Source organism: Diabrotica virgifera, chromosome 9 (assembly GCF_917563875.1).
Source record: "Diabrotica virgifera virgifera chromosome 9, PGI_DIABVI_V3a".
NCBI classification, from domain to species: Eukaryota; Metazoa; Arthropoda; class Insecta; order Coleoptera; family Chrysomelidae; genus Diabrotica; species Diabrotica virgifera.
Window position 1 is genome coordinate 187,964,501 of NC_065451.1, and position 16,409 is coordinate 187,980,909.

Consider the following 16,409-nt stretch of genomic DNA (forward strand, 5'->3'; position numbering starts at 1 on the left):
TATCATTACAGAAGAATGACCTCATTTTTAAAAATGTCGTGGGGGCTATCTCGATTCTACATTTTATCTCTTTATCTGTATCTAGTTGTTCAGTAATATGGCAACCAAAATATTTAAAACTGGTACTCTTTGAATTATATAACCATCAATATATAACCGTGAATCTTGATGGGCCAAACGGCTAAATACCATGTATTTTGTTTTTGAACAGTTTATGTTTAGGCCAAACTCTCTTCCCACTACGTCAATGGCATTTAAAAGATGTTGTAACCCATTCATATTATCACTTAAAATAACTGTATCGTCTGCATATCTGATTGTATTTATTAGAATTCCGTTAATTTTCACACCCCATTCCAAATTATGCAGCGCTTCCTTAAATATTCTATCTAAGTATAAATTGAATAACAGTGGGGACAGTATACAACCCTGTCTGACACCTCTTTGTATTTTGCATATTTCTGTTGATTTTCCATTTATGCAAGCTGTCGCTGTTTAACGCCAGTATAATTTTTCTATGATTCGTACATCTTGACTATCAACTCCTTTATCCTTTAATATTTTAATTAATTTGTGATGTTGTACTCGATCAAAGGCCTTTTCATACTCAATAAATACAGCAAAAGGAGACTACGTTCAGAAATATATCACCACTTTTCCAAAATTTACCAAGTACTTATCTGGCCGCCCCAGTATAATAAACTTTTAATAAAAAATTTTCAACTATATAAACATTAGATCTCCCTGTATAGAAATAACGTTATGGTTGTTTAAGCCGGACTATAAATATATGGACGACGAACACATCGAAATTTGTAGTGTATTTCGTATGCGATCAAAGTTAAGCATAATGAAAAATCACTTCATAGTTCTATTCTTTACGATATTATTCAATATCCAGTTGAATAATGCCAATGGTATGTATTAAAGATTATAAATAGTTTTATATTCTTCTTCTTCTTCTTAAGCCTGTGTTCGTCCAGTGGTGGACATAGGCCTCTTCCATTTGGTTCCATCAATTTTTACTCTTGGCAATTCTCATCCACTGCTTGCCCGCGACTTGTTTGATATCATCTTCCCACCGCTTCTGCGGTCTGCATACTCCTCGCCTGTTCTCTCTTGGTCTTTACTTTGTTAGTCTCTGTGTCCATTTTTCGGGATTATGTCGGACAACAAGTCTGACCCATTGCCACTTAAGCCTTGCTATACGTTCTGCAACATCAGTAATCTTTCTTCTTTTACGAATGTCAATATTTCGAATTATGTCTCTCAAACTAGTCCCTAGCATTGCCCTCTCCATCGCTCTTTCGGTTGTACTGATCTGCTCTAAGGTCCTTTTTGTAAAGGACATTTGTCTTAAATTCTACGTTTTAGACACATTGGTATATCTGTATTCTTCAAAGTAAAGCTAACTTGCCGAAAGCTACCCAAGACAATTTTGTATGCGTCTTTTTATTTCGGCTATTTGGTTTTCTTTGCCGATTTTAATGGTGTGTCCAAGATATATAATATAGTGGTCTATATTTACAGACTGACGTTGTCAATAACAAGATTAGTTTGTAAATTACTCATAATTTTTTTGTTTTCTGAAGGTTTATTATGAGACTTATTTTATTTGACTACTGGCTTAATTCCTTCAATATTTGCTCCAGTTCCCTGATACCTGTACTAAATAATGCTACATGATCCGCAAACCTCAAATGACCCAAACGTTTTCTCAAAACGACCCAAAAGTTTAAACCTGTTTCCTCCCAATCAAGCTGTTTTAATACATTTTCCAAAGCTAAGGTAAAAAGCTTTGGTGAAATAGTATCACCTCGTCTAATACCTTTCTTCTTCTTCTTTAAGTACCGTGCCCAAATTTTTAGGCGTAGGTAGCTTCCATAACAATTTGCCGATATCGTTCTCGATCTTGTGCGGCATGTAACAATTGATCTGCTGATAAGCCAGTCCATTGACGAAGGTTTCGGAGCCATGAATATTTCTTTCGACCAATTCCTCTTTTTCCGTCGATCTTTCCATTGAGTATTAACTGCAGCATCCTGTATCTGCTACCTCTCATTATATGCCCCAGATATTCAAGTTTTCTCTTTTTTATCATCTTCATTAAGTCACCTTCGCCTTGACCTACTCTGTTTAAGATTTCTCTGTTTGAAATGCGTTGAACCCAAGATATTCTGAGCATTCTACGATACGACCACATCTCAAAGGCTTCTAATTTGTTCATCATGTTAAACTTCATGATCCAGGTTTCGCATCCATATAGTAATACAGGATACACATAACATTTTAGGAACTTGATTCTTAGTTGTAAGTTCAGCTGAGAGTTGCTCAGAATAGATCTAAGTTTCATAAATGCTCCTCTTGCAATTTCTATACGAGTTTTAATTTCTTCATCCGGATTTAGTGTCTCGTTTATCCAACATCCTAGGTATTTAAAATGGTTAACTTTTGTTATTGATTCATCATTGACAATTAGTTGCATAGGGCCGACGTCGTGTTTACTAACCACAAGTAACTTTGTCTTTGTTGCATTTATGTTAAGTCCGTTATTGGAGCATTCTCTAGTGACTCGATCTATAAGGATCTAATACCTTTAGCAAGGCGCTTTTTGTTAGTTTTTTGTCTTCATTGATTTTGATGTGGAATGTGGCCTGCCCATAAATGTTTTTAATGAGTGTAATGTACCGTGAGTCTGTTCGAGCATCCTTCAGGGCTGACCAACAAGGGTTAGGATTCAATACTATCGAGAGCCTTTTGAAAGTCAGTAAATGTCATATTATGTAATGGTACAGTATATTCTGTGGTTTTTTTACCAGTGAACTGTTTTGTAAGTGATCGTTAGTACTAAACCCTTTTCTAAATCTCGCCTGTTCAACCGGTTGATATAAATCAAGTTTTTGTGTTATCTAAATTCTTAATAAAAAATTTGATGTTTTAGGTGTGGGATATGACCGTGATTATTATCACTTTGCATCTCCACTTAAGGTAATTTTTTTTTTATTATGTAGCTCAAATGCTTACTACACTTTGATTCACGTTAAGAATAGAAAGTTACGCCTATGGAGATCAGTGTTGCCAAACCTCTCGGGCACGGGTGGTTACTCGACTGCCTGTATAAGATTCAATCTTCCATTCTTCATTCGACTCATGTTCTATTTTTAACGTGAAACGCTGTATAGACAATTAAGTTACAGTTGATTTATTCAAATATTAAGAGAAATTATGATCAAAAATTAATAACCATTTTCAATTTCATTGCAACACGAAACTACAGCCGCATCATTATTCTAGTACAATCAGAGAGTGCAGAAAGCACCTCTACCGGTTTCGAAACTTATTAGTCTCTCATCAGGAGGCACATATTATGCTGCTCTCTCTGACCCAACATAAAACAACACCAAACGATGTTACTCTACATCCTACCAGATTGAAAACAATGGGAACCTTCTCTGGTAACACCTCCGAGGCTTCTACAATTTGCAAGCCATAACGGATGCTGAGACTAAGGAAGATGATGGAATTTTACAATTTATAATTCACGTTCCATCTGCTCAGCGCGGTAAAGTTCCAATGGGAATGGTTCCCTTCGTACTCTAATCAGAGTAAACATGTAAATCAAAAATGAATAACCATTTTCAATTTCGTTGCAAGACGAAACTACAGCCGCATCATTATTCTAGTCCAATCAGAGAGTGCAGTAAGCACTACCGGTTTCGAAACTTATTAGTCTCTCATTAGGAGGCACATATGCTGCTCTCTCTGACCCAACTAGGACAAACCCCGGCTTGCAGTCACGGAGTGCAACGAACGAAATGGCAGGGATGCCCTAGCGGCAACTGCTAGCAAAAACTAAGTTTTCAATCTAATAGCACATAAAACAACACCAAAGGATGTTACTCTACATCCTAGCAGATTGAAAACAATGGGAACCTTCTATGGTAACACCTCCGAGGCTTCTACCTAAGTAGAAGCCTCGGTAGGTGTTACCTAGGTAACACCTATGTTTGGTGTTGTTTTATGTGCTATTAGATTGAAAACTTAGTTTTTGCTAGCAGTTGCCGCTAGGACATCCCTGCCATTTCGTTCGTTGCAATCCGTGACTGCACACCGGGGTTTGTCCTAGTTGGGTCAGAGAGAGCAGCATATGTGCCTCATGATGAGAGACTAATAAGTTTCGAAACCGGTAGAGGTGCTTGCTGCACTCTCTGATTGGACTAGAATAATAATGCGGTTGTAGTTTCGTGTTGCAACGAAACTGAAAATGGTTATTTATTTTTGATTTACATGTTTACTCTGATTGGAGTACGAAGGGAACCATTCTCATTGGAACTTTACCGCGCTGAGCAGATGGGACGTGAATTATAAATTGTAAAATTCCCTCATCTTCCTTAGTCTCAGCATCCGTTATGGCTTGCAAACTGCAGAAGCCTCGGAGGTGTTACCAGAGAAGGTTCCCATTGTTTTCAATCTGCTAGGATGTAGAGTAACATCCTTTGGTGTTGTTTTATGTGCTATTAGATTGAAAACTTAGTTTTTTTTTCTAGAAATTATGATATTGAATTTTAGGTATTAAAGATATTAGTATTAGGAACTGTAATTATCTTGTAAACTGTAACTGCTGCCGACAAAAAGTTACCTCCTAGTTACTATTGACGGGTCAACGTGACTCAATTTTAAAATTCTGAAATAAAGAAAACGATCTTCGCAGATGATCAAGTGATTATGGCAAATGATGAGTAAGACATGGATTATATGATTCGGAAGTTAACCGAAGAATACCAAAATTGGGGAATCACAATCAATATAAACAAAACAGAATATCGTAGAATAAAGGACGAAGAAAGAGACCCACACCACTTGATTAGAAATATAAAAAAATGCGAAGAATTTAAATACCTAGAGGCAATCGGCGGGTATATGGGGAAAGCGATTCAAACAAATGCGCAAAATGAGCTAAGTACACCGTACATTCCAAAAATGGATATTACACCTAGAACAAAAGAGATATAAGTAATTCCATACAAATTTAGGTGCGATTTGATATGTGTAAAATGATACCTATATCTGACTAAAAATAAGATTTTTAAAGTAATAAGGGCTTATGTATACTTATATGTCAAAATAAATGAAATATTTTATGAATAGAGGTATATGTTCACATATGATCAAAAGCGTTCCAATTTTTTTCTGATTTACGTTTGGGTTAACAAATATAAGTCAGATAGTGTAAGGCAATGGATATTTTGCCAGATGCATCTGACCACGAGAATAACTAGCAGGGGATAATTATTAACAATAATAAATTACTAGTAATAATTAGATAAGTTTTATTAGGCTTTCATATAAAATGTTTGTGAAAAGGGGCATATGTTCTATTTTTTTCAAAAAATAGAACATATGCCCCTTTGTGAGATAGAGTCACCTTGTTATACGCTTTTGTTTACATTGATCTTCTAATAAGTTGTATTTGTTGAAACTGATCTTTGTTGTGATGTTCTTTGGGCTCACTGTTAACATGTCTTAATTTTTCTGGGATTCCAAGATTCTCTAACTCCTCCATCATTTTCGTCCAATTATTTATGTCAAAAGCGCTTCTTAAATCTATTAATAAAATTAAAATTGGTTAAAATTAGTTATAAGAACAGTTTTATTCATGAAATATTGTTACCGAATTCCAATCCAGCGCTTAAAATTGCCAATTCTATTTTCCTCGTGATTTCAATATTTGATTTTGATTTGATTATTGTGGTTCATTTGCTTAAATGTGACAGTTTTTAAAACTAGGAAACTCGTTGGAATTAGACAGAAACAAAATACTTCAAATTTATTCCCAGTATTGTTCTGAAGCTATTTCTTTGTGGCATTTTTGTATTTAACTATTCTAATTGGGAAATAAGCCACAATTTAACTTGAAAAACTAATTTTATTAACGTTTCGACTTCCACGTCGGACGTCGTTGTTAAAATACGAAATATTAATAAATTAATATGATGAGATAAATTATTAAGAATAAAATGCCGATGTGAATGAGCCAGTGAAGTCGAAACATTAATAAAATTGTTTTTTCAAGTTAAATTGTGGCTTATTTCCCAAATAAAATAGGTAATTTATTCCCAGTATAATAATGTATAAGTAGATTATTGAATGAAATATTTGCAATTAAAAATCACACTAAATTTTCTCTTTTATTTTCACCCCTGTAACTGGTAACACGGCCGTGAGCGGCCGTGGAGTAACGGCATAATCGCTGGCCTCATACGCCAGTGCACGTGGGTTCGATCCCTGCCTATTTTCATTTCCAATAATGACACGAGCCGTCTCACCGTGCCTCAGAGAGCACGTTAAGCCGTCGGTCCCCCTGGGCTAGTGTACATCGGCACTAGTTACTTAAAACATGGTTAAAGATGTAAGTGGCGCCGGAACTGTCCAAAAGGATCTCCCCGGCAAAAATGCCATACGATATTATTATTATTACCCCTGTAACTTATTAAAATAAACCTGATAGTTTTGTGTTGTATAGTTTATAAAGTTTTCAAGGACTTCCAGCCTTCGGTAATAATGTAATCTTTCATTGTGATTTTAAATTTTTCAAAAATATTTATTAGTTTTTTCAGGATTCGAAAAAAAAAGAATACATTCAAAAAACACATTGAAAATTTTGACATGCGTCAAAATTTTGCATTTTGCTCCGTTCCCGTGCCGTTTAATTTTAAATTTAAAAATTCTCAAAAAATAATGATTTTATCGTTAAGACTGATAAGTATGTTTATTCTGGGCTGATTATAATTATCGGAGAATAAGCCATTTTTGGGAAAAGTTATTTACCAGCAATTTTATTGCTCGAATCGAAGCTTATGATTATATATATCACTAATATAGGTATGCAAAGTCCGCAGATAGTGTGCTACTTTTTTTATTAACAAAATGGCGCCCACAAATCGTGTTTTTTTCAATTTTTGCTCCATAACTCCGGACATTTTAACTTTACACCAAAAATACCCTAATAAAAATTCACCGAAATTAAATTCTGCATAAAGACATGATTTTCTCGATCTGCTCCGACGAAAATTTTCCTCGGAAAATGCGGGTTTTCCCAACAAAATCTTTAAATTTCAAATAAAGTTTTAGATAAGTAATTATCTACCAATAATTAAATATCTCGGTGACATAAAAGCTTTCTTGGTGTAGATTGTAGTTCCAGAAGCTGGTGAAAATTTAACGAATATTTTAAGCAACAATTCAATTGTTAATTAATAATTTAAGGTCGCAATAATAACCAAAATAATTATGATACACTGATCAAACTTTGAAATTTTATAAAGATGAGATGCCTATTTAATATTTTGTCGACAAAATATTAATTTTTAATTTTTTTTAATAATTTTTAAATGTTTAAAAATAGTTATCAACAAATTATCTATTTTTATACTTCACTTTGATCTATTTGTCACCGTGATGTGTAATTGTATCCGAGACGTCAATAGCACGGGATTTGATAGCTCGGTTGGTGTAGCATTGGACCAGAGATCGAGAGATCGCGGGTTCAAATCCCGGACGATTCATATTTTTTTTGTATTTTTTGTATTGTGTTTTGGTAATTATTGTTAATTTTTGATATTGTAACTATTAAGTATATTTATTTCGTTGAAATTATATAATAGAAGTATAACTTCTTACGTACTAGTACACTAGTACTAGTACACAACTAGTACACATACATTCTTTTTTTTTAACATTTGATATACAGGATGTCGGCATAAGTCAGGCAACAAATTTGCATTAAGAAAAAAATGCAGCGTCAAAATGCATTTATTAAAAGAAATTAAGAAGGGATTCAAAAAATGGTTACTGTAAGTCTTCAAATTATTACCCATGTTGATCAATGCATTTACTGCAAGGTTTGTCAATGTAGAGCCAGATCCGGCCACGTCAAGCTGTTCGCTAAGATTGTCAAATTCTTCTTCAGTTGCAGTTCAGAGGTCGGGAAGGGTGCACGGTCCTCTTACAAAACGTCGTCCTTGAGAAATCCACACGAAGAAATCACAGGGTGTCAGTGTCAAGTCACATAATCGTGTGTACCAAGATACAACGTAACAAAAAAAAAACTCTCTCTTGAAGCGAAAACTTGTTTCGGTTATTCATTCTGAAAAGGCATCTACTCGACGGCCACGTGCTATCATGACACCGACACAACAGTCTTCTGAAGCCTGAAGCACGAACATGCTTCATTTTAATATTTTTCGACATCGTTGCCAGAATTATCAGCGTTGCCGGACTTATGCCGATTTTTCAAGAGCGTGATTTGGGTAAAGTCTTAATATTTTGAGGTTTAGAAACTTAAACTTAGAAATTGGACATTCTTAGTGAGTCACGCTGTATAAACTGAATATTTTTTTGTTTTATTTTTAGGGCACCTGGTACCAAGCACTACAACATTGCAATTCGCTTGGTAAGGATTTAGTTAGTATTAGAGACGATTTAGAAAACGCAGATCTGTATGCTCTGATGAAACAATACTGTAAGTGTGATGTTATTATTAATACTAAATTTACATAATATAAAGTGCAGTCACTGAAGGTTTTCACATCAAAATTGGTAATTGGTTAGAAGATATCTTAAGAAATAAAAGTGATATGGCGCTTTAACTATTGGGAGGCCATCCCTTCTCGGGGGTGGAAATTATTTTATTAAATTGATATTATTGATTTTATTATCTTTATCTAACAAATTTTGCTTATAATTTGTCCATCTATCGATTTATGGAGTTATTTTTAATAATATAATTTTCACCCATGAGACGGGGGGGCAATGGTGGCATCCATCCCCAGGGTAAAACTACAAGTGAAAACCATGTCACGTTTGTTATTTGAGGTATCGACTAACCTCTAACCAATTTTCATGAAAATCGATAAAGGTTCAACGAAATCGGAGGTAATAGCTCATATCCAACTTCAGTGTGTGCACTAATAGGGTTCTAAAACTATTAGTCCAACTTTTCGACAAAAAGTATGACAACTAAAATTGTTGAAAATATGGTTTTCTATAGTTCTTTTATTACAATTTTTTCGTGCGATCGATATTTTACGACTTATGGGGGGAAATAGTGACAGGTAGAACATAATTATTGCATTATCTCGTTTACTATTAGTTTTACGACACAAATGTACCTAACAGGTATATAAAAATAGACAAAATTATATTTTACAAAATTTTTGGAACTTCCAATGAAACACCAACCAAACTACATAAAAGACATACCTAAATAATAACATATTTATGTTATCGGCCAAACCAGATTTGTGCTAAGCACGTTAGGATAAACTAGTATGGCCTAGGCCAAACTAGATTGTCCTATTGCGCGTAGGCCAAACTAGTTTATCATGATATAGTAAAGACTCAGACTTCAGGATAAACTAGTACGGCCTAGTCTAAACCAATTTATTTAGCCGAGTCGAAAGAAATTGAGCGAACATGTAAGGACTTTTGCATGCGGGGAATTCCCAAATCACGTCCCAACAGGGTTGGTAAAACAAATTATACATCGATATATTGTATCATATGATACATCGAATGAAGATATTGATACATGCTATAAATCAATATATTCTTGAATAATTAAATAATATTAAAAAATAATAAATAAAAGGATGAGATTTTCTCCAAAAATTAAAAGAAAACATACACTTACAAATAAAATGGAGTACGAATTAATATTGTTTTCACCCAGTTTGAAAAAATGTGAAAAAGTTGAATTGTCCACGTCCCTCTGTCCGTCCGTCCGTTCATCCGTCTGTATGTCTGTCCTTGAACTCAACTCCTCCGTCATTATACCAGGTAGAATGACAAATGAGGTGTCAAATGAAAGCTTATAATCCAAGGATGGTACTGAATGTGAGAAATTTGACCTAGGCTGTCTGTCCGTCCGACCGCGAATATGACTCAATATTATTGTTTGTTTGTTACGAATATTTATAATTTTAATAAAAATGACTATTTTTCCAAGAACAAAGTATTTTATTTAATTTATTATTTATATTAAGCCGTACTAGTTCGCTGAATTACTTTTTTCTTCTAGAGTTTTTCCCATAATGAGTTTGCCGTTTTCGTCTTCCATAGCACTCTATTCTCCCAGTCGCCATCTCTGAGTTCTCTATCTATCATAGTATTTCCTATGTGAGTTTTCCATCTCACAGCAGGTCTTCCTCCCGCGGGTCCCCCAGTCCAGTAATCTTTTCGGCCACCTGTGCTCCGGTATTCTTTGTACATGCCCGTACAATTTCAGGGCTCTACTTTTACTACCACAACTTTTTTGTAATTGAGCATTCTACTTCTATTCTGCTTCATATTTCCTCTGTTCTTATTCTATCCTTCCTGGTAATTTGTAGACACCTTCTCATAAACTCCAATTCAACTGTTCGTATTTTATTTAGCATTATTTTTGTCACTGACCATTCTTCCGCTCTTGTAGGGTAATATTCAGCACTATGCCCTGAAAAATCATTTTTTGTTTATTTTGGTTAGAGTGTTCTTCCATATTACTCCATGGAGTGCTTTCGTGGCTTGTTTTCCCCGTATTATTTTCATTTCTATATCTTTCATACAAGCGCCATTTCGGTCTATCAGTTACCCTAAATACTTAAAAGTCTTACAACTCTTAATAGGGTCTTCTAAACTTACGTTTAAATCAGCAACCAATCTGTAATCAATGACTTCCGACTAGATTAAATTGGTTTAGACTATGCTAAACTAGTTTATCCTGATATAAAAACATACATGTCAGGATAAACTAGTTTGGCCTGAAGTGTGCGTCTTTATATTAGGATAAACTAGTTTGTCCTGAAATCGGGTTTGGCGGTAACATATACACTTAGTTCACTTAATTTTATTAACTAGCGGGTTTATTGCGTTGAGTTTGTCTGTCTAGAGTTTCATGTCTTCTAATATATTTTTGTACAATTTTTTTTTCAATTTTAGACCTTGGGGGAATTTCCCCATTCCCCGCCGTAGAACTGCCGCTAGTTTTCTCGAAAAATTATAGGAAACCGCAATTGCAACAATTTCAGTCCTCATACTTTGTTCAATACCAAATATTCAGAATTAATATCCGGTATTAAACAGTATAATTTTATCACCCCGTAGATCACATGGAATAATTTGTTATTATATTTACACATGTGGACTACTAATTTTCGATAATTATTTACCAATCGTAAACAATATAATTTGGATATTATACAAAATCGCTGACGAAAGTAAAACTAATTACCTTTGTTAGATACACGAAACACGGGGTCCTCATGTCAACGATGACCCAAATTTAGCTTCTATAAAACTATGATATCTCAGCTAGAGAGACAGGCTCAGGGTGCGTTTACTACGGAGACCATCGCATCGTATCCTATCCTAGAGCTTAGTATCCTACTCTTCATTTTGGTGAACGCTCCCATTTAAAATAATGCATCTGGCGATCGATAATATGGTACGAGCAGTACGAGGGATACCAGGGACCGAGGGTCGGCGCCAGTACCTTTACGTTCTCCCGGGATTGGTTCTACTACCCTAGTGTCAGTCGCTATCAATAAAGTATCTAAGTACTATTATTCCAGTCGGGTTAGACGAATAACAGGCCTAACCTTGCATTAGGAGTTGCCCCAAATTTTATTCTTTTAATCTTTAGGGGGGGTCAATAGTAGTGTAAATTTAAAATCTCGACTGAATTCCGCCATTGCTTTAGCCGCCATCTTGATTTTAAACGAGAACCGTTTTTGCTCAATATCTCCGCCATTTTAAATTTTTCGACAAAAAGTATAATAACCAAAATTGTTGAAAATGTAATTGTCTATCATTTCTATTTTTACAATTTTTTCGTGCCATCGATATTTTCCCAGTTATAGCGGAAAATAGTGATAGTTATATATAAATAGAGCATAATGATTGAATTATCTCGTTTATTGTTAGTTTTACGACAAAAATGTTTCTATACAAAAATAGAGAGAATTGAATTATACACAATTTTAGTTTCTTTCATTTTTTTGCTAAAGTTAATATTTAAGGTAGTATGTATGCGATAATGGCGCGAGCGTAAGACCTGATTGATTTTGTAGCAATTGTTTTTGTTCAATATCTACGCCATTTTCAACTTAAATTGTTCGAAATATGATTTCCTACAATTTCTTTTTAACAATTTTTTTCATGCGGTTGATATTTTCCGAGTTAAGTGGGAAAATAGTAGAATGTGGTGGGGGGAGCATAATTACTGAATTGAATCTTTTTTCCGAGCTGCCCCAAATTTTATAATTCTATCCTTTAGGGGAGATCAATAGTAGTGTAAATTTAAAATCTCGACTGAATTCCGCGGTTGCATTAGCCGCCATATTGATTTTAAAGGAGAACCGTTGTTGCTTAATATCTCCGCCATTTTCAACTTTTCGACAAAAGCTGTAGGAACTAAAATTGTTGGAAACGCAATTTCCTACAATTTCTTTTCCACAATTTTTTTACGCGATCAATATTCTCCGAGTTAAGGAGGTAAATAGTGGAAGCGGAGGGGAAGCACAATTATTGAATTGTCTCATTTATTATTAACTTTACGACATAATTGTACATAAACAGAATAAAGAGAATTATATTTTATACAATTTTTGAAACCTCCAATGACACACCAACCAAACTAAGTACATAAAAGACATAAATAATAACTTATATGCATTAAGTTCACTTAATTTTATTAATTAGCGGGTATTATTGGTTGAATTTGTCTGTCGATAATTAAGTTTCATGTCAGCTAACATATTTTAATATTTCAACAATTTTTTTTTAATTTTGGACCCCGTTGGGGGGAATTTTCCCATCCCCCCTCTTAGACCCGCCACTGGTGCTCCCGAAAAATTGTAGTAAATCGTAATTGCAACAATTTCAGTCCTTACACTTTTTGTCGAAAAGTTGAAAATGTGGAAGATACTGAATAAAAACAATTGCTTTAAAATCAATTGGGTCTTACGCTCGCGCCTTTACCGCATATGTACTACCTTAAATATTGATTTAATCAGAAAAATGAAAGAAATCAAAATTGTACAAAATTTACATATCTTCATTTTTGTATAGGTTAAAATTTGTTGTAAAATAATAATAAACGAGATAATTCGATATATCAATAATTATTCTTTAACTGTCACTGTTTTTCCCCATAACTCGGAAAATATTGACCGCACGAAAAAAATTATAATAAACGAAATTATAGAAAATCATTTTCAACAATTTCAGTTTGTATATTTTTTGTCGAAAAGTTGAAAATGGTGGAGATATTGAGCAAAAACGGTTCTCGTTTAAAATCAAGATGGCGGCTAACGCAACAATCAAATTCAGTCGAGATTTTAAATTTATACTACTATTAACCCCCCCTAAAGATTAGAAAAATAAAATTTGAGGCAGCTCCTAATGCAAGGTCAAATGGTATCCCGACTGGGCTATATTGGTGTTTCAATAACAGACGATCATCCTCCACTGAGCCCGAAGATTAGACATACTTTCTGTTGAAAATGGCGGAGATATTGAACAAAAACCATTGCAATAAAATCAAACAGGTCTCACGCTAGCGCCTTTACTGAAAGGGGTTCAAAAGTATATAAAATTGAATTCCCTTCATCTATATTTTATAATATAATATAGTAAGAAGTTAAAGTACCGCCGCCTGAAAGATAGGTAATTCTTGATATCTCGAATTTCCTAAACCTGTTGTCCGATTTAAGTATTTTTTTTAATATGTTATAGCATTATTCTTTAACAATATCGCTGTGACAATATTGTAGCTAGATAGGTAAATAATTGTCATTGTATATACCGGGAGTACCAGCTACCAATAAAACTGTGTTTTTTTGTCAAAGCAACTCGCAACACACTGTGGAATATTCTAGCATGTATAAAATACTGAAATTAAAATCAAACTATAGCCCCATGTTTTCTTAATATTCTGTTTTTTTAATTTTTTCGCTTATGTTGGATAATAAAAAAGTTATGTGAGGTTGGTTTTAACAGCTAGACCAATGTTTCATTAATACAGAATGTTTTTAAATAAGTATGGAAAACTTTAAGGGGTAATTCTGTATGAAAAAATAATGACAGTTTGCTTTATAAACTTATATCCGCAAATGCTTGGTTTCCGAGATAGGGGTGGGAAAATTTTACTTACAAACTGATGATTTATTTATTACTCTAAAACCGGTTGAGATATGCAAATAAAATTTGCTAAGTTTTAAGAGGTAGGTATTGCACATTTTTAACATACAATTAAGAATTGTATATTAGCCTTATACCCTTATGCGCGCCAATGGGGAATATTAAATCCTTAATTGTATGTCAAAAATTCGACATAATTACCTCTTAAAACCCATCAAAAATCATGTCCACATCTCAACCGGTTTTAGAGCAATAAATAAATCGTCAGTTTATAAAAAAAAAATTAGAACCCCCTATCTCGGAAACGAAGCATTTGCGGATATACGTTTATGAAGCAAACTGTTATTATTTTTTTTTTAAACAAAATTACCCCTTAAAGTTTTCCATACTTATTAAAAAACACGCTGTATTGATGAAAAACATGGCTAGTTTATACAGCCACAGAAAAACTGTTAGTGATTAAAAAAACAGTATATTAAGAAAACATTGAGCTATAGTTGAGTTTTAATTTCAGTATTTTATAAATGCTAGAATATTCCACAGGGTGACGCAGACATTGAGTAAAAATCACAGTTTGATTAATACACCTGGTATACAATGAAAATTTACCTGTTTAGCAACAGTATTATCACAGCGATATTGTTAAAGAATAAGGCTATATCATTTTAAAATTCACTTAAATCGGACAACAGGTTTAGGAAACATTGGTGGTGGTGCGTTCATTTCTTGGATAAGTGTATTTTATATTATCTTCATGTAGTCTAAAATTTTTATTTATTTTTGCTATTTCCAGTGGGCAAGTGGGGCGGCACATACCGGTTTTGGACATCAGGAACTACAATGGCTAATAACGAATGGATATGGATGAGAGATGGAAGTCCAATTTATTTTGGCGACAAACTTGAAGCTGGTTCGGGCCTAGCTGCTAACGAGACGTGCCTTCAAGCTATATACACATATGATGACAATCGTCTTCAATTTAACACTGGTAATCTAAATGAAGAACATTTTGTTCTTTGCGAGAGAAAAAGCCCACACAAGCTTGACTTGGAGCAGTCGTGTAATCCCACTAAAACTAGAAGTGCAATTAGAAGAATAAATGCTTAATATCCTTATTGATCGTTTGATGAACAATTTGAAACAGACGTATTATTTATTAAATAAATCGTTTGTTGTCATTGTTTTACATCAATATAGTCAGTTACACTAGTCTTATTGTTTTACTCACATCCTATAATACTCCATTTTCTCAAGGCTTTTGCTCTAGATTTTAAAGAACTGCCTGCATTGGCATGCAATTTGGCATACACATAGCTAACATGTCAAAAAAAAAGTTATATTATGCCGATGTGTACTTTTCCATAACAAATCACTGGTAGTTATCTTCGTAGACTTTCACAGAGCCTTCGTCACCGTGGAATTAAATAGCATTATAACTGGTCTGAAAAATAGTCGATTAGACTAAAGGTTTACAAAGTTAGTAAAAACGTACCAAAATTGCCACAATGCGTGTAAAACTACATGATAGCACCAGGGAAATTCATATCGAGCGAGGTGTGAGAGAGGGCGACACTCTCTCAGCTAAATTATTTATAAGGGTTCTCGAATGCGCCTTGAAAATGCTAAAGTGGGAAAATAGAGAAATAAAATTATATGCGTTTTGTTGAAGATATAGTACTTATTACTGAAGATCTGGTTAAAACACAATACATACTAAAGGAATTAGAAAACGCACCTTCAACCATAGGTCTAAAAATGAACCTCAGTCATCATCATTCTCTTTGCTTTATCCCTATGCAGGGTCGGATTCCCTAATTGCATTTCTCCACACAATTCAAGCCTGGGTCATATCAATATTAATCCCCTTTACTAACATGTCCTGCCTAATCGTCTCCCCCCACGTCTTCTTTGGTCTTCCTCTCCTACTCCTTCCAGGAATCTGCACTTCAGCTACTCTTCGTATTGGATGATTAACGTCTCGACGTTGAACATGACCAAACCATCTCAACCTATGCTCTCTCATTTTGGCATCAATTGGTGCCACACCTAGACTTCCCCTAATATACTCATTTTTAATTTTATCCTTTCTTGTCACTCCACTCATCCATCTAAGCATTCTCATCTTGGTGCAATTCTCCCTCATATATATCCCTCACAATTTTTACATATGCACCAGGGACTCCTTTCTTATTGAGTGCCCACCACAGAATCTCTCGAGGAACTCTATCATA

The 16,409-nt window shown here is 34.3% G+C and overlaps 1 protein-coding gene across 1 annotated transcript; it reads left to right on the forward strand.

The window, feature by feature from the left end:
- Positions 1 to 779: 779 nt before the first annotated feature.
- LOC126892598 (uncharacterized) lies at positions 780 to 15,388 on the forward strand. Its single transcript, XM_050662165.1, has 4 exons — positions 780 to 917; positions 2,942 to 2,988; positions 8,413 to 8,521; positions 14,972 to 15,388. The coding sequence occupies exons 1-4, from the start codon at positions 791 to 793 to the stop codon at positions 15,283 to 15,285; spliced, it is 597 nt and encodes a 198-aa protein (XP_050518122.1). The 5' UTR covers positions 780 to 790; the 3' UTR covers positions 15,286 to 15,388.
- The last annotated feature ends 1,021 nt before the right edge of the window (positions 15,389 to 16,409 follow it).

What these genes read in the sequence shown, in the direction of transcription:
- LOC126892598 (XM_050662165.1), top strand. Translation starts at nt 791, where the DNA reads ATGGACGACGAACACATCGAAATTTGTAGTGTATTTCGTATGCGATCA. An exon ending in CCAGTTGAATAATGCCAATG is followed by an intron (nt 918 to 2,941) that starts GTATGTATTAAA and finishes TTGATGTTTTAG; the next exon opens with GTGTGGGATATGACCGTGAT. An exon ending in ACTTTGCATCTCCACTTAAG is followed by an intron (nt 2,989 to 8,412) that starts GTAATTTTTTTT and finishes TTTTATTTTTAG; the next exon opens with GGCACCTGGTACCAAGCACT.